The 18,783-nt window shown below is 38.8% G+C and overlaps 1 protein-coding gene across 1 annotated transcript; it reads right to left on the bottom strand.

The window, feature by feature from the left end:
• Positions 1 to 17,690: 17,690 nt before the first annotated feature.
• Positions 17,691 to 18,284, bottom strand: LOC111880417 (uncharacterized). Its single transcript, XM_023876844.1, has one exon. It carries the CDS (start codon positions 18,282 to 18,284, stop codon positions 17,691 to 17,693), a length of 594 nt encoding a protein of 197 aa, XP_023732612.1.
• Positions 18,285 to 18,783: the final 499 nt, after the last annotated feature.

The following is an 18,783-nucleotide window of genomic DNA, read 5'->3' as shown; positions in this document are numbered from 1 at the left end:
ACTGTATGTGGATGACATACTACTCATAGGAAATGACATCCCAACCTTGCAGGAGGTTAAGTCCTGGCTTGGGAAGTGCTTTGCTATGAAGGACCTAGGGGAGGCTACCTATATCCTAGGGATAAGGATATTAAGAGAAAGGAGTAGAAGACTAATTGGACTTAGTCAGAGTATCTACTTGGATAAGGTGTTGAAAAGGTTCAACATGGAGAATTCCAAGAAAGGAGATTTACCGATCCAAAGCAATACCAAACTGAGTAAGACTCAGAGTCCGAGTACAGAGGCTGAGATAGCTGAGATGAGCCAATTACCATATGCTTCCGCAGTTGGCTCGATCATGTATGCTATGACTTGTACCCGTCCTGATGTGGCATTTGCTTTGAGCATGGTCAGCAGGTATCAGGGGAACCCTGGCAAGGCTCATTGGACCGCGGTAAAGAACATTCTCAAGTACCTGCGGAGGACTAAGGATTGGGTCCTTACCCTTGGTGGCAGTGATGACTTGAGAATATTAGGGTATAGTGATGCTGGTTTTCAGACTGATGGGGATAATTTCCGCTCTCAGTCGGGCTGGATCTTTACCTTAAATGGAGGGGCAATTTCTTGGAAGAGTTCCAAGCAGGAGACAGTGGCTGATTCGACTTGTGAATCAGAGTATATAGCAGCGAGTGAAGCAGCGAAGGAGGCGATATGGCTAAAGAACTTCATCGGAGACCTTGGAGTTGTACCAGCTATTAAGGAACCTATAGAAATTTTCTGTGACAACAATGTTGCGGTTATCTTAGCCAAGGAACCAAGAGATCATGGCAGATCCCGACACATTGACAGAAAATATCACTTCATAAGGCACAAGATTGAAGAAGGACTCCTTGTGACAAGGAGGATATCGTCAGATGAGAATCCTGCAGATCCCCTTACGAAGGGACTGACGAGGGTTAAGCATTTTCAGCATGCGAGACGCATCGGGCTGAGGGACGATATTAGTTTTACAGATTAGATAGTTTTCCTGAAACTTGTAAAATGTAATCGACGTTTGATGATGAATAAAATTTGTGATTTATTTATGAGTAAAGTGTTACTATCATTGTCAATTATTTACTATTGTTTCAGTTTTGCATGTTTTGACTTCCAGAATAATTAATTTGTTCAAACCTCCACAATCGATCATACGTCGGAAGTAGGTATGAATCAAGATTGTCATGAATTGGGTTTGTAGATGCCTTAAAGGTGTTTAGGCATGGCAATGGTTGCTGCAACATTCATGAGTACTCATAAGTTATGAGTATTGGTATAAACCCACGCTCACTTGTATCACTTCATGGAATTTATCTCGAGTGATCGTGAGACGATAACATCATATAAATCTTTAAACCTAGAGATATGAGTTGTTACCTATGAGTTGGTTGTGCATTGATTGCACGTAAACGCATCAGTAACTTGATGTTATAAAACGTGCCTTTGTGTACAATTCAATAAGTAGTAGAACAAGCATATCAGTCGAAGTTTATCTGTTCCTTCTAGAAACAGAAGCGATATCCGGGCCCCTCGATGATTTTGTGTTGACCCATATACCAGGCCTGGTCAGAACTAAACCGATGTGTTCAGTGAAGTTCTTCGTCAAACAAATCGGATAATCGAGAAACAACTGCTAGACAATAAGCAAGACATAGTTCCATGTGTTTGTCCGGCTGATATCATGAGAACAGAGGATTATGTGATCACTTATCTAAAATGGCGCTTCATAGTTCGACAGAGTCTTCATTGTTCGAGGGAGTTTTCGAGAGCTACGATTGTTGGTTGGTTCCTGAAGTTATAGGCAAATATAGTTATTAGACTTATCCAAGTGGGAGTCTGTTGGATAAGGTGTCTAAGTCCATAACTTATTTGGTATATACTTGACCCGACCGACATGGTCCATTTGGGTTGCATCTCATCCAAACTATTATGGATAATTTTATGAGAGTTATACACATATGTTTATTAATATATTATGAGTTATAATATATTAATATGAAGTTACGTTATTTAATTAGTTTTAGTCTTAAATTAATTATGGATTAATTTAGAGATTAAAAGGAATACTAATTAAATTATGGGCTATTTGTTTTATATAGTGTGGGCTAATACTCATTTGTTAATGGGCTAGGCTTATGTGGAAGTCCATGGATGATCCATGGAGCTTTTAACCCATGGATCCTTGGAATAGGAAAAGACATGGGTTATTAGGGTTTCACCCTAACCATGCATACTATATAAGCATGCTTATGGAGCATGAAAGAGAGCCTAAGATAGCCTAAGAGAAAGCTAGTGTTCTAGTGTGTGTGTGCATGTGTGTGGCCGAAAATACAAGAGTGTGTATACTCTCTCAAAGTTTTCCAAGAGTTTGTGGTGTTTGTGATTCCATTTGAGGCATTCACACTATTGGTGCTTGGCCCTCAAACTCCTAAGAACCCAACACAACAAAGGTATGTAATCTCTTCTAACTCTTTTATGTTGAAATGTTCCCCATGCCATGTTAGATAGGTTATAAACCTTGGAAAATTATTATTTTGCATGTATTTAGACAAACATAGATCCAAGGTTTATTAGGGTTGCATGCACACTTAGGAAGTGTTAGATTGCTCAAAACCCAACAGCTAGGGACCCCATCGCTTGCAGCAGATGGTTGGCTGATCTTGCCAACGCATTCCGTACGAGCCGGTGTCCTGAGGAGGACAAGGTCAGACTCACTTCTTGTCTTCTGAAGGACAGAGCGATGGATTAGTGGGAGGAGATTGGTCATGCTTTGGGGGGATGATGCCGCATTGGACGCGATGACTTGGAGCGATTTCTCGGCCAGGTTCAGGGCGGAGTTTTCGCCAATTATCGAGGTGCAGTAGTTGGCACGGGAGTTTCAGGATTTGACGCAGACCACTGAGACTGTGGTGGAGATCACTGCCAAGTTCAGGGAGAGGGCTCTTCTTGTACCGCAGTATGTCGCGGATGAGGAGATGAAGAAGGCCCGATATCACGAGATGTTGAGGGTTAACATCAGGGAGTTCGTGAGCCGGTCCGGCTATAAGATGCTGGAAGATATGATTTCTCGGGCCAGAGAGAGGGAAATTTATTTGGAGCAGATCTGGAAGAGGAAGTCGGATGAGGTTCAGGTAGCCGCGAGTTCGGGCAAAAGGCCCAAGGGATCGTATTCGAGATCAAAGGATTATCAGGACCGCAACCGATGCGGGAAGTCTGGTAGGGCGCACGAGGGCACGTGCAGGGGTGGTAGCGGCGGTGAGTCTGGCTGTTTCAAGTGCGGCCGGACTAGTCATTTTAGCAGGGATTGTACTGTTACCACCACACAGGGATCCGACTTGATATGTTTTCACTACAAACAGCGGGGCCACAAGAAGGCCTAGTGCCCTAGTTTATTTTCAGCGGGACGCATGATGGCACCTGCCCTTGCAACTTTAAGGATCATGGACGGCCGTCAGGGCCGAGCAGAGGCGTCTGCGGTAGGAGGCAGGGCTTTTCAGATGACTACCTTGGAGGCGCGAGCAGCATCGGACGTTGCAGGTAGGCGATTTCCGTTTTCAGTTCTTTTATTTGTGCATGATTATATTGTTATGGTTCTGCATCATTATCAGTATGAGTATTTTATTTTTGTGCGGCTTGATCGTGATCGAGTTATATGCCATCTGCATACCTTGGATATTTGAATGGTAGTTAAGGGATGTGCTCTATTGGAGAAGGTTGCTTAGGATGCAGTAACTGTAGCATGCATGGGAGGGACTTGGTATGTCTAGCTAAGTTTGGAGCGGTATAATTTTAGAAATGGACAGGTTAGATCCCTAGCTATGGTAAGCTTGGGGTTCCTCAACAGGTTGATAATGGAATGGTAGCGAGGATTGGGATTTCTTTTCGAGCATTGAGCAGCAAGGGTTAAGCAGAATCGAACTGGGGGAGAATCCTTCGAGCGTGCAAAGGTAAGAGCATGCAGATCCAGAACGAGTGCGCGACCTCCGAGAAGGAAAAGAAGTGGTACATCGGTTGATGGATTGAGGAGTTCAGGGTTGGGAGTTTGAGAAACTCCCCCTCAGTTAGTGCGTGTATTGGTGATGATTAGTATGTGGTTGGGAATTCAGGTTGGAGGATCGCCTGTAGGACTCGAGAGAGTCGGAATGAGGATCTTGAGAATTGATAGCATGGGATGCTTTCATATTAGCAGTCAGTGGTAGAAAGTGTTGTAAGACTATGGGGCAGTCGTAGCATTCACTAGCAGTCAGTGGTAGAAAGTGTTGTAAGACTACGGGGCAGTCGTAGCATTCACTAGCAGTCAGTGGTAGAAAGTGTTGTAAGACTACGAGGCAGTCGTAGCGTTCACTAGCAGTCAGTGGTAGAAAGTGTTGTAAGACTACGGGGCAGCCGTAGCATTCACTAGCAGTCAGTGGTAGAGAGTGTTGTAAGACTACGGGGCAGCTGTAGCATTCACTAGCAGTCAGTGATGGAAGGTGATGTAAGATTGCGGGTAAGCCATAACATTCCATGGTAGCTTCATTAGCGGAGTCGGGGCGAGGCCCTTTATCTCCTAGTGATGAGATAGAGATCAGGAATGGGTAGTGGACGAGAATTGTAGGGAGTTTGCCTGTTCAGCCCTAGAGAGGTGAGACCTTGGGAGAGGCCGCTCCAGGATATAGTTAGGTGAGACCCATGGGCGAGGCCCGTAGGCAAGGCCCGTATGAGAGTAGCAGTATAGGTGAGACCTGAGAGCAGGGTTGCTCAATAGTATGGTTTGGTGAGACCCGTGGGCGAGGCCCGAGAGAGAGTTGTTAGACAAGTACGACTAGAAGGATAGAGGCGGGTGAGACCCGTGGGCGAGGCCCGAGAGAGAGTTGTTAGACAAGTACGACTAGAAGGATAGAGGCGGGTGAGACCCGTGGGCAAGGCCCGTGAGTTTTAGCAGCACAGGTGGGACCTGGTATGGACCTTAGTGTCAAGATAAGGGCTCGAGGATCCCAGGATTGTACTGCCTGAATGGCATGATAGATTGAGAAGTTATAGGTGGTCGAAGTTTCTTCGAAAGTCGCTGGGAGCGACTAGGAGTTGTGTTGGTTCTAGCGACCGGTGAGAGCCGGTAATCCAGATATTGATAGATTGGTAAGGACCAGGGTGGTTCAGTTCATCCGGAAGGCAGACAAGGAATAGCAGAAACTTTCAGTCAACAGCAGTGCGGCTAAGCAGTCTATGGTGGAATTCAGTTAGTTGATCGTGGGGTGTTCGACACCAAATTATAGTAGGAAAAAAATGCCCAGTGGATACTGGCGATAAAGACCCGTATACAAGGTAGCGGGAGTAATGGATTGGGTGAAGATAGGATCTTCACAGTGTCAGAGGAAATAGTTGGTTATGGAGCATTGCATTGGGAAGGCAAGGAAATCGCGCAAGGAAAGAAGGGGTGAACCCTATGGGTTCAGTGCAGTACTCGGTGAGTACAAGAAGGATTGTCAGTTGATTAAGTTGTGTTTCCAGAATGTTCAGGGTCAGGGTTGACCCGAGATTATTATCTGCGGAGATTATGTTAGTCGGAATGACCAGGCGGAAGACCAGCGAAGGTAGGTTGGTGTTGGAGTAATTAGTAGAGTATCGTAAGCAGATCTCAGGCGGTGGGCCATAGCAAACTTCGAGGATGAAGTTTTGTTTAAGTGGGGGAGAGTTGTAACACCCAAAGTAAGAAAGGCCAAGAAAGGAAAGGAAACCCTAAACTTAAGGGACGACTCGTCAAGTCCAAGGAGGAACTCGACGAGTCCGAGCGGGATCCGGGTCAAGGAGTAAGTGACCGACTCGGCGAGTCGGCCAAGGAGACTCGACGAGTCTGGTCTGAACGAGGAAAACCCTAAATCCGGGACTTGGAGCCTATTTAAACGTCTCATTATTTCCCCTAGGGTTCCTTTACTGTCTCTCTCACCCAGAATATCGAACCCTAAGCCCCATTGTTGCTCATTCAAGCTTCCATGCCATTTTTGGGTGATTTCAAAGAAGAAGAAAGAGGGGAATCATTGAAGCTTCAAGGATTGGCCTTAGATCTAGCGTTTGTGGAACCTTTCTAAGTTATTGAAGGTAATAAGTCGGTTCCTTCATTTAGATCTATTCTAGTTGTGAGTTTTGGGGCTTTTCAAGCCATTTCTAGATATTCCTTTTGAGTTAGAAGCCAGATCTGAAGTTGCTACTTCGGATCTAAGCACATTTTGGCCTTGTGAAGCATAAATTATCTGCCCTTGAGTTGATTATAGAGCCTCCTTTCCTTAAACCCTAGTTTATGGTGTATTTAGCCTAGATATCCTTCTCTACATGTAAAGTTTGCAACTTTACGTGAGGAATAGGCTTGGGAAGGGTAGATGTACAGTTTGGAGTCCATGCATGACTCAAAAGTCCTCTGCATGTATCAAGATCTGAATGGACTCGGCGAGTAGCATGAAGATTAAGAGGAACTCAACGAGTAGGATGAGCAACTCGTCGAGTCGGATGAAGTTGGGTAGGAACTCGGCGAGTTGGAAGAACAACTCAGCGAGTCGGTTGAAGATTGCCTTGGACTCGGCGAGTATGTTCTTGGACTCGGTGAGTCAAGTCGCGAAACCCCAAACCCTTCGAGTTGAGACTCGAATCAGTGAGTCGAGTGGAGACTCAGTGAGTTGGACAGGTCAGGACTTGGAAATCGGTAGACTCGGCAAGTCATGGACTGACTCGGCGAGTCGAGTCGTGAATGGAAGGACTCTAAGCTTATGAAATCGACGAGTCAGTAGGTTGACTCGGCGAGTAGGGTTGACCTGGAAGGTTGACCTTGACCAGGACTTTGATGTTGATTAGAGTTGACTTAGTTGACTTTTGGTGGTCAGTTAGTCTAAGTTTTGCATTGATATTGGTAGCTCGGGGAGCTAGTGAAGCAGGAGTTAGTCTAAGTTTTGCATTGATATTGGTAGCCGGGCAGCAACTAGGGGGATTATCAGCAAGTTCAACAAGTGCAGGTGAGTTTCCCTTTTGTGTAAATGGGTCTACGGCAACAATGCCGACCCATGTAGTTATGAGTAGAAGACCTGGGGTTTAGCCCTAGGCACAATATGCTTGTATGATATTCAGGACGAGGTCCAATGATAGCGGGCAGATGCTCAAAGAATGGTTTATGTGATAGTTTATACTTGTTGTCTGTGTGATACTTGTATGTGTCTGGTAGGGAGGTGAGTATGGGCGAGGACCCATGTCTCACCAATAGCAGAGTGTGCATGGTGTTCCACATCTCATTAGCAGCAGATCAGGGGCGAGACCCAAGTTTGGGAAAGAGTGAGTGTGGGCTGGGCTCGTATCTCACTATTAGCAGAGTGTGGATGGTGTTCCACATCTTGTTAGCAACAGATCAGGGGCGAGGCCCAATTTAGGGAAAGAGTGAGTGTGGGCTGGGCCCATATCTCACTATCAGTAAGAGCATGGACGGGGTTCCATAACTCATCAGTAGTAGGACACGGGTGAGGCCCAGGATAGGTGAGGCCTTAGGACAGGACTCGTCAGTATGTGGTAGCTTATGTGTTGTGATATTTTTATGTGCTATTAAATGTTAGCAGGCAAGGCCCTGTAAAAGGCGAGGACTAAGTGAAACAGATCTGTATCTGAGCAGGGCTCGAAGCCAGGCGGGGCCTGGAGCGGCCGGGCCGTTGTAGCGGGCGAGGCCTGAGGTAGGGGCGAGGCCCAGGATAGCGGGCGTGGCCCAGTATGTGCAGTATGTGGTTATGCATGGTATGTGGTAGGGTGGGGAACTCACTAAGCTTCGTGCTTACGGTTTTTAGTTTTAGTTTCAGGTACTTCCGGTAGCGGAGGGAAGAGCTCGGGGTGATCGCATGGCACACACAACATAGATTAGACAGCCTGGGAATGTTTTACTCTGATAATGAACATGTGTTTTGGAAATTAATACTCTGATTATGTTTTGGATTGATGATTTTGCTTAAAGTAATGTTTTATTAAAAGAAATTTTTAGTCTTGAATTTTGGGACGTTACAATTTCTTTGTTTGTTTGGAAGTCCTTGCATTAACTTCAAGCAACACCTCAGTTTCGATATCAAGGTTGATGGACTTCAAATAGTTTACCAACACTAGAAATGTTGGATAACCTTCTTTAACATACCATCTACAATTCTTGAAATTGTTGGGAAAGTTTCTGAATCATCCTCAACTGACTTTGGAAAGTGGTACTTTGTAAATTGCACTTTTTCTTCGTTATCAGGAACTTGAATTCCCTCTTTTTCGTAAATCTTCTCAAGAATGAGACTCCAATACCTCGTACATGAAATACCCTTCACCATATTCATATTCTCCAAGCTTTTTAGAAGCTCGTTCCGCAATTGAGTTGCATAATCAACACTGAGATCACAGTTTAATCCCATCACCATTGCATATACTTTAAGTCTTCCTTTTTCAAGACCAACACTTCTTCCAGTTAAACACGTAACATAAATACCAAAGAAGAAATTCCACATATAGGGTAATCCGGACTTCTTGATGTCAATGATTTTTGTGAGTGAGGGATGATGTCCCATCTCGTTAAACATAAACATGATTTGATCATTGTTAGGTTTGAAGAATGGCGGAGAATTAGGGATATTCAAGAATTGAGTGAACATCCTCTTGGTCAGACGAATCCTTTTCTCATTCACAAGATTGAAGGTAATCACATCCGTAGCCTTGCTATAGGAAACAGTTGAAGCAGCCATGGACAACCAAGTTATCAGAACTGCGAAGGAGTTGAACATTAAAGTAGCAAGACTAGAATTTTGAAGAGCAACAATCATCATCCTCAACTCCTCAGGGTATAATGAAACATCACCCTCAAACTAGTAATTAGTACTTTGGATCTTCATTATTGGTTGTGAAAGAACTTCATCAGTAGAGGTGTTTTGAGTAGAAGCCATTGTTGAAAGCTTGAAGATAATTTTAAAGAAATTGAGAATTAGGTCTTTTGTTCGTAGGAGATTTTTGAAAGCGTAATGATCAAAGGAAAAAGATTTTCCTTTTATATGTATCCCCAAAAGAATGGGAAACGTTTTCATTTATGAGTTTGCCATGTCCTTCCTTTAAAATCACACCACTAGCCGTTATACACGCCATGTCAAATAAAGTGCCTTGAAACTCGGAATAAATTGCCAAACCGTTACTTCAAAACTGTTCATGAGTACCAAGTGGATAAGATCGAAAACCTTCGGCATGGAGGTTGGGCTCTTTCGTTTTTGGGCTTTTAAACTAAGTCATTGCCAATTATGCGAAATCTTCAGCCTTAGTTGGTATTACTCAGAACCTCAAAGATTTCGTGAGTGCAGTGTGCCAATGAAATAAGATAAGAAACAATTTTAACGAAATTTTTTGGATCTATGATGTCAATTATTTTGACATGAAAGCAGTTAAACCCCAGGCAAAGGTTACTTCATTAATTATCAAGAGAGATAATCAACTACTTTGTGTGGTTTCCTGTGAATTACAATCGAAAACTTATAGAGAAGTTTCGAACGGCTTCTTTTTGAAGGCTTCGTGGGTGGCTCAAAATTTTCATTACATATCATTCTTAACATAGAGTGAGTAATTGCAACATAAATCACTTGTTTGACCAGTGTAGCTAGTGACAAGTATGCTTTGAAAAATATTTGAAAGTGACAAAGGATAATAATTGATACTCACATGGAAATCATATTCATAAAATAAAGTTTGTAACTGCAGCCTATTGGGAAACAAATGTCGTAGGCTTCGAACATTTGATCAAGACCACTCCAAATGAAAGAATATGATTTGAAGTATCGAAATTTTGATACTGAAACAAATGTTTTGTGAAAATCTGGAACGTAGTTCCCCTTTAATTCCTTGAAAAGTTAGAACATTGGGTTTCACTTTCATCACGGCCTCATGAATCAAGATCCCAAACATAGAATTTTGACATGTCTAAGTCATGATTGGTTTGATCAATGACCACTCGGACATATGTCATTGTGTGTGAAATGTGTTAGAAATTTTAGATAAAAAAGGTTGGTTCGAGAATTAAGTGTACCTCTGTTGTGAATGGACCAAACAGGAAACTCTTAAATCATTTAGGAAGAGTAAGGTAGCTCAGTTGATAATGTGAATGCAAGCCTTATTGGGAAGTAACTTTCGGAACAAAAAATTTCATTAAGCCTTTCAAAATCACACATTGATTCATTGGAGGCTTGGGTCTACATGTTGCAGCATGCTTTTAGGGACAACTTAACTAGTACAACGAAATTTTGAAAACATACCATCACTTAGAAAAGAAAGCATGACCCTTGAAGAATATTCGTGTGAACCTGCACTTAAAGAAAGATCAAAGTAGCTACAATCTTTTTGTATTTTATATTTTTGAATAGAAAGAAAAATATTTTTGTGATTTTATGTTTTTCAAAAATTAAAACAAATAAAAAAAGAATATCTTTTTGATATTTTTGATTTTTCAAAAAGAAATACAAACAAATGAAAATATTTTTGCGTCTTTCAATTTTTCGAAAATAAAAAACAAACTAACGAAAATCTTGAGAATATACCAAACACACGAAACTTTTCAGCTCCAATGTACGAAAACGAATCGTGTCAAAGCGCTTAACGTGAACAGTAACCTTTGAACGAGTAATACTATAAGACTCTGAATCATTCTGCACCTCCTCTGAATCGACACAATTTCAACTTCCTTCTTTGCCATTCATTCGAAATTAGTCCTGGAACCAAACATGATTCAATCATACCCAACCCTGTCAAAATTCTAACAAATGATTTTTCATCCAATGGTTTCGTGAAAATATCAGCAAGTTGATCAGTTGTTTTCACAAAATGAATTTCAATATTTCCATCTTCCACATGACAAATGATAACGAAGTGCAATGTGTTCAATTTTCGAATGTTGTATTGGATTATGACAAATGCGTATAGCACTTTGTGAATCACAATACAATGGAATCTTCTTCATGTGATTTGCGAAGTGCAAGCGGAAGCTACAACATACTTAGCTTCAACAGTTGAAATTGCAACACATGTTTTCCTTTTTGATCGCCAACTTACAAGCTTCCCATCCAGAAATTGACATCCTCCACTTGTACTCTTCATATCAAGAGTACATCCTCCAAGATCCGAATCCGAAAAAGCTTGAATGAAAAATCCTGATTTTGAAGGATACCATAATTCTAACAAAATTGTGCCCTTGAGATAACAAAAAATATTTTTCACTGTAGTCATGTGTGGTTCTGTTGGATTTGCTTGATATCTTGCACAATTACATACAAAAAACATGATATCAGGGCTACTTGTTGTAAGATAAAGCAAAGAACCTATCATACTCCTATATAGAGTAAGATCAACATATGGTGTATCTAAAGAAGGAGTTAGCATTGTTCCAACTGCCATTGGTACTCTTAACTTCATGTTATTTCTCATTCCAAATTTTTCGAGCAAATTCCTTGTATATTTTTTCTTGATTGATGAAAATTCCTTCTTTGCTTTGATGAATGTTTAAACCAAGAAAATTATTGATTTTACCCATCATGCTCATTTCGAATTGGCTTTTCATTAGGCTTTTGAATACACTAGACAAAGAAGGGTCAGTAGAGCCAAAAATAATATCATCGACATAAATTTTAACCAGCATTAGATGATTCTTAAATTTCTTTTGAAATAATGTGGGGTCAACTGATCCTTGTTTAAATTTCGACTGTTTTAAGAAACTGGTAAGAGTTGCATACCATGCTCTTGGTGCTTGTTTTAACCCATATATAACTTTTTCTAAAATATAAACATGATCAGGATGTTTCTCATTAACAAAACCTGGAGGTTGTTCTACATACACCGTTTCTTCGAGTTCACCATTAAGAAATGCACATTTACATCCATTTGATAAACATCAAAATCTTTATGAGTTGCATAAGCCAAAAATATTCAAACAGCCTCGAGTCTTGCGACAGGGGTAAAGGGTTCTTCATAATCAATACCTTCTTGATGCGAATAACCTTTAACAACTAATCGTGCTTTGTTTTGAACAATATTCCCATCTTTGTCGGTATTGTTTTTTAAAATCCATTTTAATCTGACAATAGAAACATCATTAGGTTTAGGAATTAATCTCCAGACCTTGTTTCATTCAAATTCAGCCAATTCAAATTGCCTTGCAACAACCCAATCAGAGTGTTCCATTGCAACCTTAACTGTCTTTGGTTCTATTTTGGAGACGAAAACATTAAAATGCAAAATTCTTGATCAGTATCCAGTACCTCATTCTTTGCACGAATTTGAGCTCTTGTCAAAACTCCATCTTGTGGATTTCCAATTACATGTTCTTTTAGATGAATCCTTGTCCATCTTCCAAAGGTGGATATGCTGGATCAATGTCCAAAGGTGCATGTTTGTACATCTCTTCATTTTCAGATCATGCAACAGAAATATTATCATTTAAGTCATGAAATTCATCATTTTGATCAAGATTTATGATTTCATTATCATCATGCTACCGCTTGGCAAGATTATCATTCTGATGCTCCCCCTCAAAGAGTTTATTCATACTGTTATTCTCCCCCTCAAAAGAATGCCCCCCCCCCCCCATCAATAGTTGAAGGTGTAGTCAAGTGCTCCACCTCCATATGAGCATTTAGCATGCTTTCGCCATTAACAGTTGAATCTGAGGTGATTTTCGAATCATCTGTATGTTTCAAAGATTTAGGAGTTTGATTATCAGCAGCATGTACTTCAGCATCAATAGCCCTGTCTAGAACACCAAGAATTAATCTCCAGACCTTGTTTCATTCAAATTCAGCCAATTCAAATTGCCTTGCAACAACCCAATCAGAGTGTTCCATTGCAACCTTAACGGTCTTTGGTTCTATTTTGGAGACGAAAACATTAAAATGCAAAATTCTTGATCAGTATCCAGTACCTCATTCTTTGCACGAATTTGAGCTCTTGTCAAAACTCCATCTTGTGGATTTCCAATTACATGTTCTTTTAGATGAATCCTTGTCCATCTTCCAAAGGTGGATATGCTGGATCAATGTCCAAAGGTGCATGTTTGTACATCTCTTCATTTTCAGATCATGCAACAGAAATATTATCATTTAAGTCATGAAATTCATCATTTTGATCAAGATTTATGATTTCATTATCATCATGCTACCGCTTGGCAAGATTATCATTCTGATGCTCCCCCTCAAAGAGTTTATTCATACTGTTATTCTCCCCCTCAAAAGAATGCCCCCCCCATCAATAGTTGAAGGTGTAGTCAAGTGCTCCACCTCCATATGAGCATTTAGCATGCTTTCGCCATTAACAGTTGAATCTGAGGTGATTGTCGAATCATCTGTATGTTTCAAAGATTTAGGAGTTTGATTATCAGCAGCATGTACTTCAGCATCAATAGCCCTGTCTAGAACACCAAAAATTAAATCATAATCAAAGTCAGATGAATTAGATTTTTCAGTTTCATTAGTTGATTCATTAAGAATTGATTTTTATTCAAATAGTTTTTCGACTTGTTTCACGAAGTAATCATCAAAAGTGAGATTAAACGTTTCTTCAACTTTTTGAGTTCGTTTGTTTAACACTTTGTATGCAATCGAATTGTTCGAATATCCAAAAAATATGCCTTCATCAGCCTTAGCTTGAACTTTCGAAAGAATATCTTTGAGATTCATTATAAAACACATGCAACCAAAAACATGAAAGAATTTGACATTAGGTTTTCGATTATTGATTATTTCATACGAAGTTATATTGAAACGTCTATGAATGAAATATCTACTCTGAGTAAAAGATGCTGTTGGAATTGCTTCTGCCCATAAGTATTGAGGAAGATTCACGTATGTCAACATTATCCTCGCCGCTTCGCAAAGAGACCTATTTCTCCTTTCGACCAGTCGATTTTGTTGAGAAGTATAGGACGAAGAAAAGTTATGCAAAATTCCTTTTTCCATTAAGTACAAATCCAACACTTTGTTCTTGAACTCAGACCCATTATCACTTTCGATTTTTCGAGCATTTTTCTTCAGTTATCTCCATTTTCTTGATAAATTCGATCATTGTTTGAGCAACTTCAGATTTTAACCTGATAAAATACACCCACGTAAATCGTTAAAAATCATCAACAATAATCAAAATGTACCGTTTCTTGTTGAGAGTTTCAACAGTTGATGGTCCACAAAGGTCAATATGAAGAAGTTCCAATGGTTCAACAATTTTCGAATCAATGACAATTGGATGCCCTTTACGATGTTGTTTTCCCTGTTCGGAAGCTGCACATAAAGTATCATTATCAAACTTTAACACAGGTAAACCTCGAACAAGATCTTCTGTAACCAATTTATTTAAATTTCGAAAGTTTAAATGGGATAAATGTCGATGCCATAACCAGCTAACATCTATGGGAGCTTTCAAAAGTAGACAAACTGAGGGTTTTCCAACTATAGGTTTGATGTCGAGGGTAAACATATCTCCATATCTTTTTGATTTCAACCATACTTCGTTAGTCTCAACGTTTGAAATGATGTTTTCTTCTTCGTTAAACACATCTTCATTGCCAGTGCCCACAACAAGTTGTGAAACACTTATCAAATTATGCTGAAGACCTTCCACATAAGCAATATGATTCACTGTAAATTGACCACTTTTCACTTTGCCATAACCTTTAACTTGACATTTATGGTTATTTCCAAACTTCACTACACCAACATTTTCTAAACTTCAAAAATCATGCAAATTCTCCTTCCTTCCAGTCATGTGATGTGAGCAACCACTATCAATATACCATTTCTCATCATATTGCTCATCTCATAGCATCTGCAATCAATGAAAGAATTTAGGTACCCAAGGCTGTTTGGGTCCTTGGTTATTAGCTTGAAAGAGAGAATGGATTTTAGAATTTAAAGCCCGACTTCGAACTTTAGTTTGGAAAGAATCATTTAAGTCTACATCATCAGTTAATGATATCAAAATATAATTTTTCGATAAGTTTTGGACTTTCACCAACTTTCTTCTCATGTTTCTTAGATTGTCTTTCTTTTGAGATTGGTTTTCATCTCTGAACTGGAGTATTTGACTCTTTTGAAGATGAAATTCCAAACGAAGGATCATTCAAATACTATTCATAGGCCTTTTTGATTTGATGCTATGCAAACTTCCCAGATTGATACTTTTTCCCATTGTTTTCAAGCCAATGAGTCATGGTTTCTACTTCAGATGTGTCTTTCGTGTATGAAATGTTGGTCACTTTTTGTGTAGATAGATTTGGAAATTTTGGTTTTTGTTGAATAAAATTTGAAGTTGTTTTGGAAATTCCTTTAACAAATGTTTGATGGTTTTCAGATTTTCGAACATTTTCAAATTTTCGAATATTTTTAAATTTTCAAACATTTTCATATTTTCGAATATTCGCAAACTTTTGATTTGTTCTTTTTGAAGAAAATTTGTTGTTCACATTTGTTGATTTTGTGAAAGATGAATGTGAATTTGAAATTTTTTGATATTCATGCGAAATTGATAGAGCGGGATATTTCTTTGTTAATTCATTTGATTGTTTTTCATTTGTCACAACATGCCAAAACATTCGTTTTATAGCTTGTCTTTTCGAAATTCCTTTTTCTTTCGAAAATTTGTCAACAAGATCTTTAAATTCTTGTGAATTAAGTTTCACAATCTCATTTGTTTTACTTGATTCTTGTTTCAAAATTTCTTTTGCAACTTCTTGTTTTTCAACCCTTTTTCATTGTGGTTTTTGTCTTTGAAAAACATACGAATTCTTTGTTAGATTATTTTCGACAGTGCTTTAATTTGAATAGAATCCTTCGTCTGATGTTTTCTTGTTATCTTCTTCAACCATTTTGTTGAACTCTGGTTTTATGTTTTCAACATTCCCAGTAGTGACAAACACTTGATTCGGAAACACAACATCATCTGTGCGCTTGAAGTTCGGATGAACCACTGTGTTGGTCTCCGAATAGTGAGCACCTTTTTTAGAAAAACACTTTGTCGAAATTTTCAGTGTCTCCAAACACTTGATCAACAACAATTTGTGGAATTTTTGTTTCGTTAGAAACATTCTTTTCTTTTTCAATATTGTTCGACACATCATTTTCATTCTCATCTTTACTATCATCAGTTTGACTGTCTCGTACCTCCATATCATCAAAATCACAAACTTTTGAAGTAGAAGGTCTATCAGTGTCATCCTCAACCATCAAATCATTATAAATTTCTTTACCTTTTGACTTATATGTGACATTAATTATTGATAACTAAGAAGAATCAACACTTCCCTCCTATTCAATTTTACTAATCTCGCTAAAACAATCAGAATTGTCTTCGATATCAGCAAAATTAGATTTAGAATCAAGTTTTGAATGCTCAGTTCTTTTCAAAATTTTAAGTTGTTCACTTTTTGTCAAACTTTCATTCACAATCTCAACAAGTTTATCAGCATTCAAAAATTCATCTACCTTAACAATGCCATAAGCAAATCTATCATCAGACACTTTGTTGAAGTCTGCTATGGTTTCTTTGCAATCATAGGACAAAATATCAACCTTCTCTCTCTCAAAAGTAAGAAAAGGTAATAATTTCCTATGTTGTTCTTTACTAATATCACATGAATGATGCACAACAGTCAATTTAGCATAGAGACGTTTAGCTGAATTACAATGTATGTTTCTCTGTGCAAGCAACATCCTTACATCTCTATCCAAATTCTCTCTATCATTATTGGAATTTTTTATTTGCAATTCTAAATACTCTACCCTGCTATGTTTCGAATCTTGAAGTTTTTGTGTCTCTAGCAGTTGAGTACTTAATTTCTTGGCTTCGTTACTAGTTGAGACAACAATAGTATCAAAATAAACAATAGTATCATCAAATGTAACTATTTTAGAATCATAAGCTTGTAGAGGAATATTAAAAGATTGAAGAATATAATGTACCTTTGTAGTCATTGGTGATTTTTTTTCTAGATTTAGTCATGAAACAATGACCAGTCACCTTTTCATTCTCCTCCTCCTCAAACTGTGCGAACATAGCTCCATGATTTGGATTTTGCATTTCTTCATCATCAGATCCTGAAGACTAGGTCTGATAAGTTCTATCCTCGTCACCTTCTCCTTGAGCAAACAAAGATAATCCGTTCGTCTTCGCATGAACTTCTTCCAATCTTTCAACATAATAGGCTTCGTCCTTGACCCTATTCTTTTTCTCCTCTTTCTTACGAAGCATACAATCATTAGCTAAATGATTAGCTCCGTTGCAATAATTACAATCAACACCTGAGTCTCCCTTAAGCTTCTTTTCAAGCTTCAACTCTTTTATCTTCTCATCATTTTTCTCAAACTTTTTCTTTTCATGAATACCAGACTTGCTCACATAGTTTCCCTTTACTTCACTCCGCTTCATCTTCGGATTAAATGGTTTATTGAAAAACTTTTTCAGTTGATTGTTTGAGTAAAAAGAAACTCCCTCATCATCAAAGTTCATGATAAAACCTTCTTCATCTGAATCCTTTTCTCAACAGTCTCAACCTCAGATACTTTCAAAACAAGAGCAAATGGACCTCCGAAGCTTTGTTTTGGATCTTCCACCATTTCATTTATTTCACTTTCGTGAGTTTTCAGCTGATTATACACATCATTCAACGAAGAAGTATCGAAGCTTTGCTAATTCTTCGCCATCATGCTTACACTTATCCACTCCTTACGAAGTGCCATTACAAATGTAAGATTGAACTCCATGGAAGACCTTGTAATCCCATAGCGATTACACCTATAAATCAACTCATTCAGATGATCATAATAAACTTCAATTGTTTCATTCTCTTTCTGTCTGAATTCTTTCAGTTCAACCAAGCACTTTTTAACAGAGTTCATTTTCGTTTTCTCATTCCCCTGATATTTCTCTTTGAGAGTATTCCAGATCTCTTTTGCAGTTTTACAACCATGGATGTAGTTGTAAGAAACAGGTGGCAAAGCACCTCTCAGCTCTCTCATACAACGCTTCTCATTGTTTTTCAGCCTTCTTGCTTGTTCTTCTACTACAGATGTTGATCCAGATGATCTTATATTTTGAGTATTCGATGGTGGTTGAACACTTCCTTTGATGCAATTCCATAACTTTTCATCCAATCCATTGAGATAGTCTTCCATACGATCTGCCCGTTGATCGTAGTAATCTGGAATCAACATTGGAATTTTTGTTGATGATCCAAGCAGATGAGAATACAATGTCATCGTGTTCATGTTGAGGTTCACCATTATTGTACGGATGATATTTTTTTAGAAAACTTGAGAAATTTGAAGATTGAAAGAATGAATTGATCTGAAACTTGAAATCGATCACTCGATTATACAATTCGAACATAGAATCTAAACAAAACTATAGATCTAAGATGATTTTCAGAATCGAAATGTGCGGAATCTTTTGAGACAAACTTTTGACTCAAAAACGAACGATTCAAATGAAAATTAGATCATTGCAGTTTGAATCCTGCTCTGATACCAATTGAAGAACAATTGTAATGAGGAATCGAATGTAACTCAGGGTAATTCCAGTAATCATTTAGAATGAACACACGATGTAAATATGATATGGTTTCAGCTTCAATTACTTTCAAAAACTTGAGTACAAAACAGATAAAAATAAACAGAAAGTTATCGTATGTAAAAAGTAATAATATTTATTGCTTATAATGCATTGAATTCTATATAACATAACTAATAAATTCCGATTAAGTATAATATTCAAAAATCCATA

This window comes from Lactuca sativa, chromosome 6 (assembly GCF_002870075.4).
Source record: "Lactuca sativa cultivar Salinas chromosome 6, Lsat_Salinas_v11, whole genome shotgun sequence".
Taxonomy (NCBI): Eukaryota; Viridiplantae; Streptophyta; class Magnoliopsida; order Asterales; family Asteraceae; genus Lactuca; species Lactuca sativa.
Note: the sequence above shows the minus strand (reverse complement) of the source record. Positions and strands in the feature narration are given on the sequence as shown.

Coding starts and splice junctions, on each gene's coding strand:
- LOC111880417 (XM_023876844.1), bottom strand. CDS start 18,284: ATGGTGAACCTCAACATGAACACGATGACATTGTATTCTCATCTGCTT.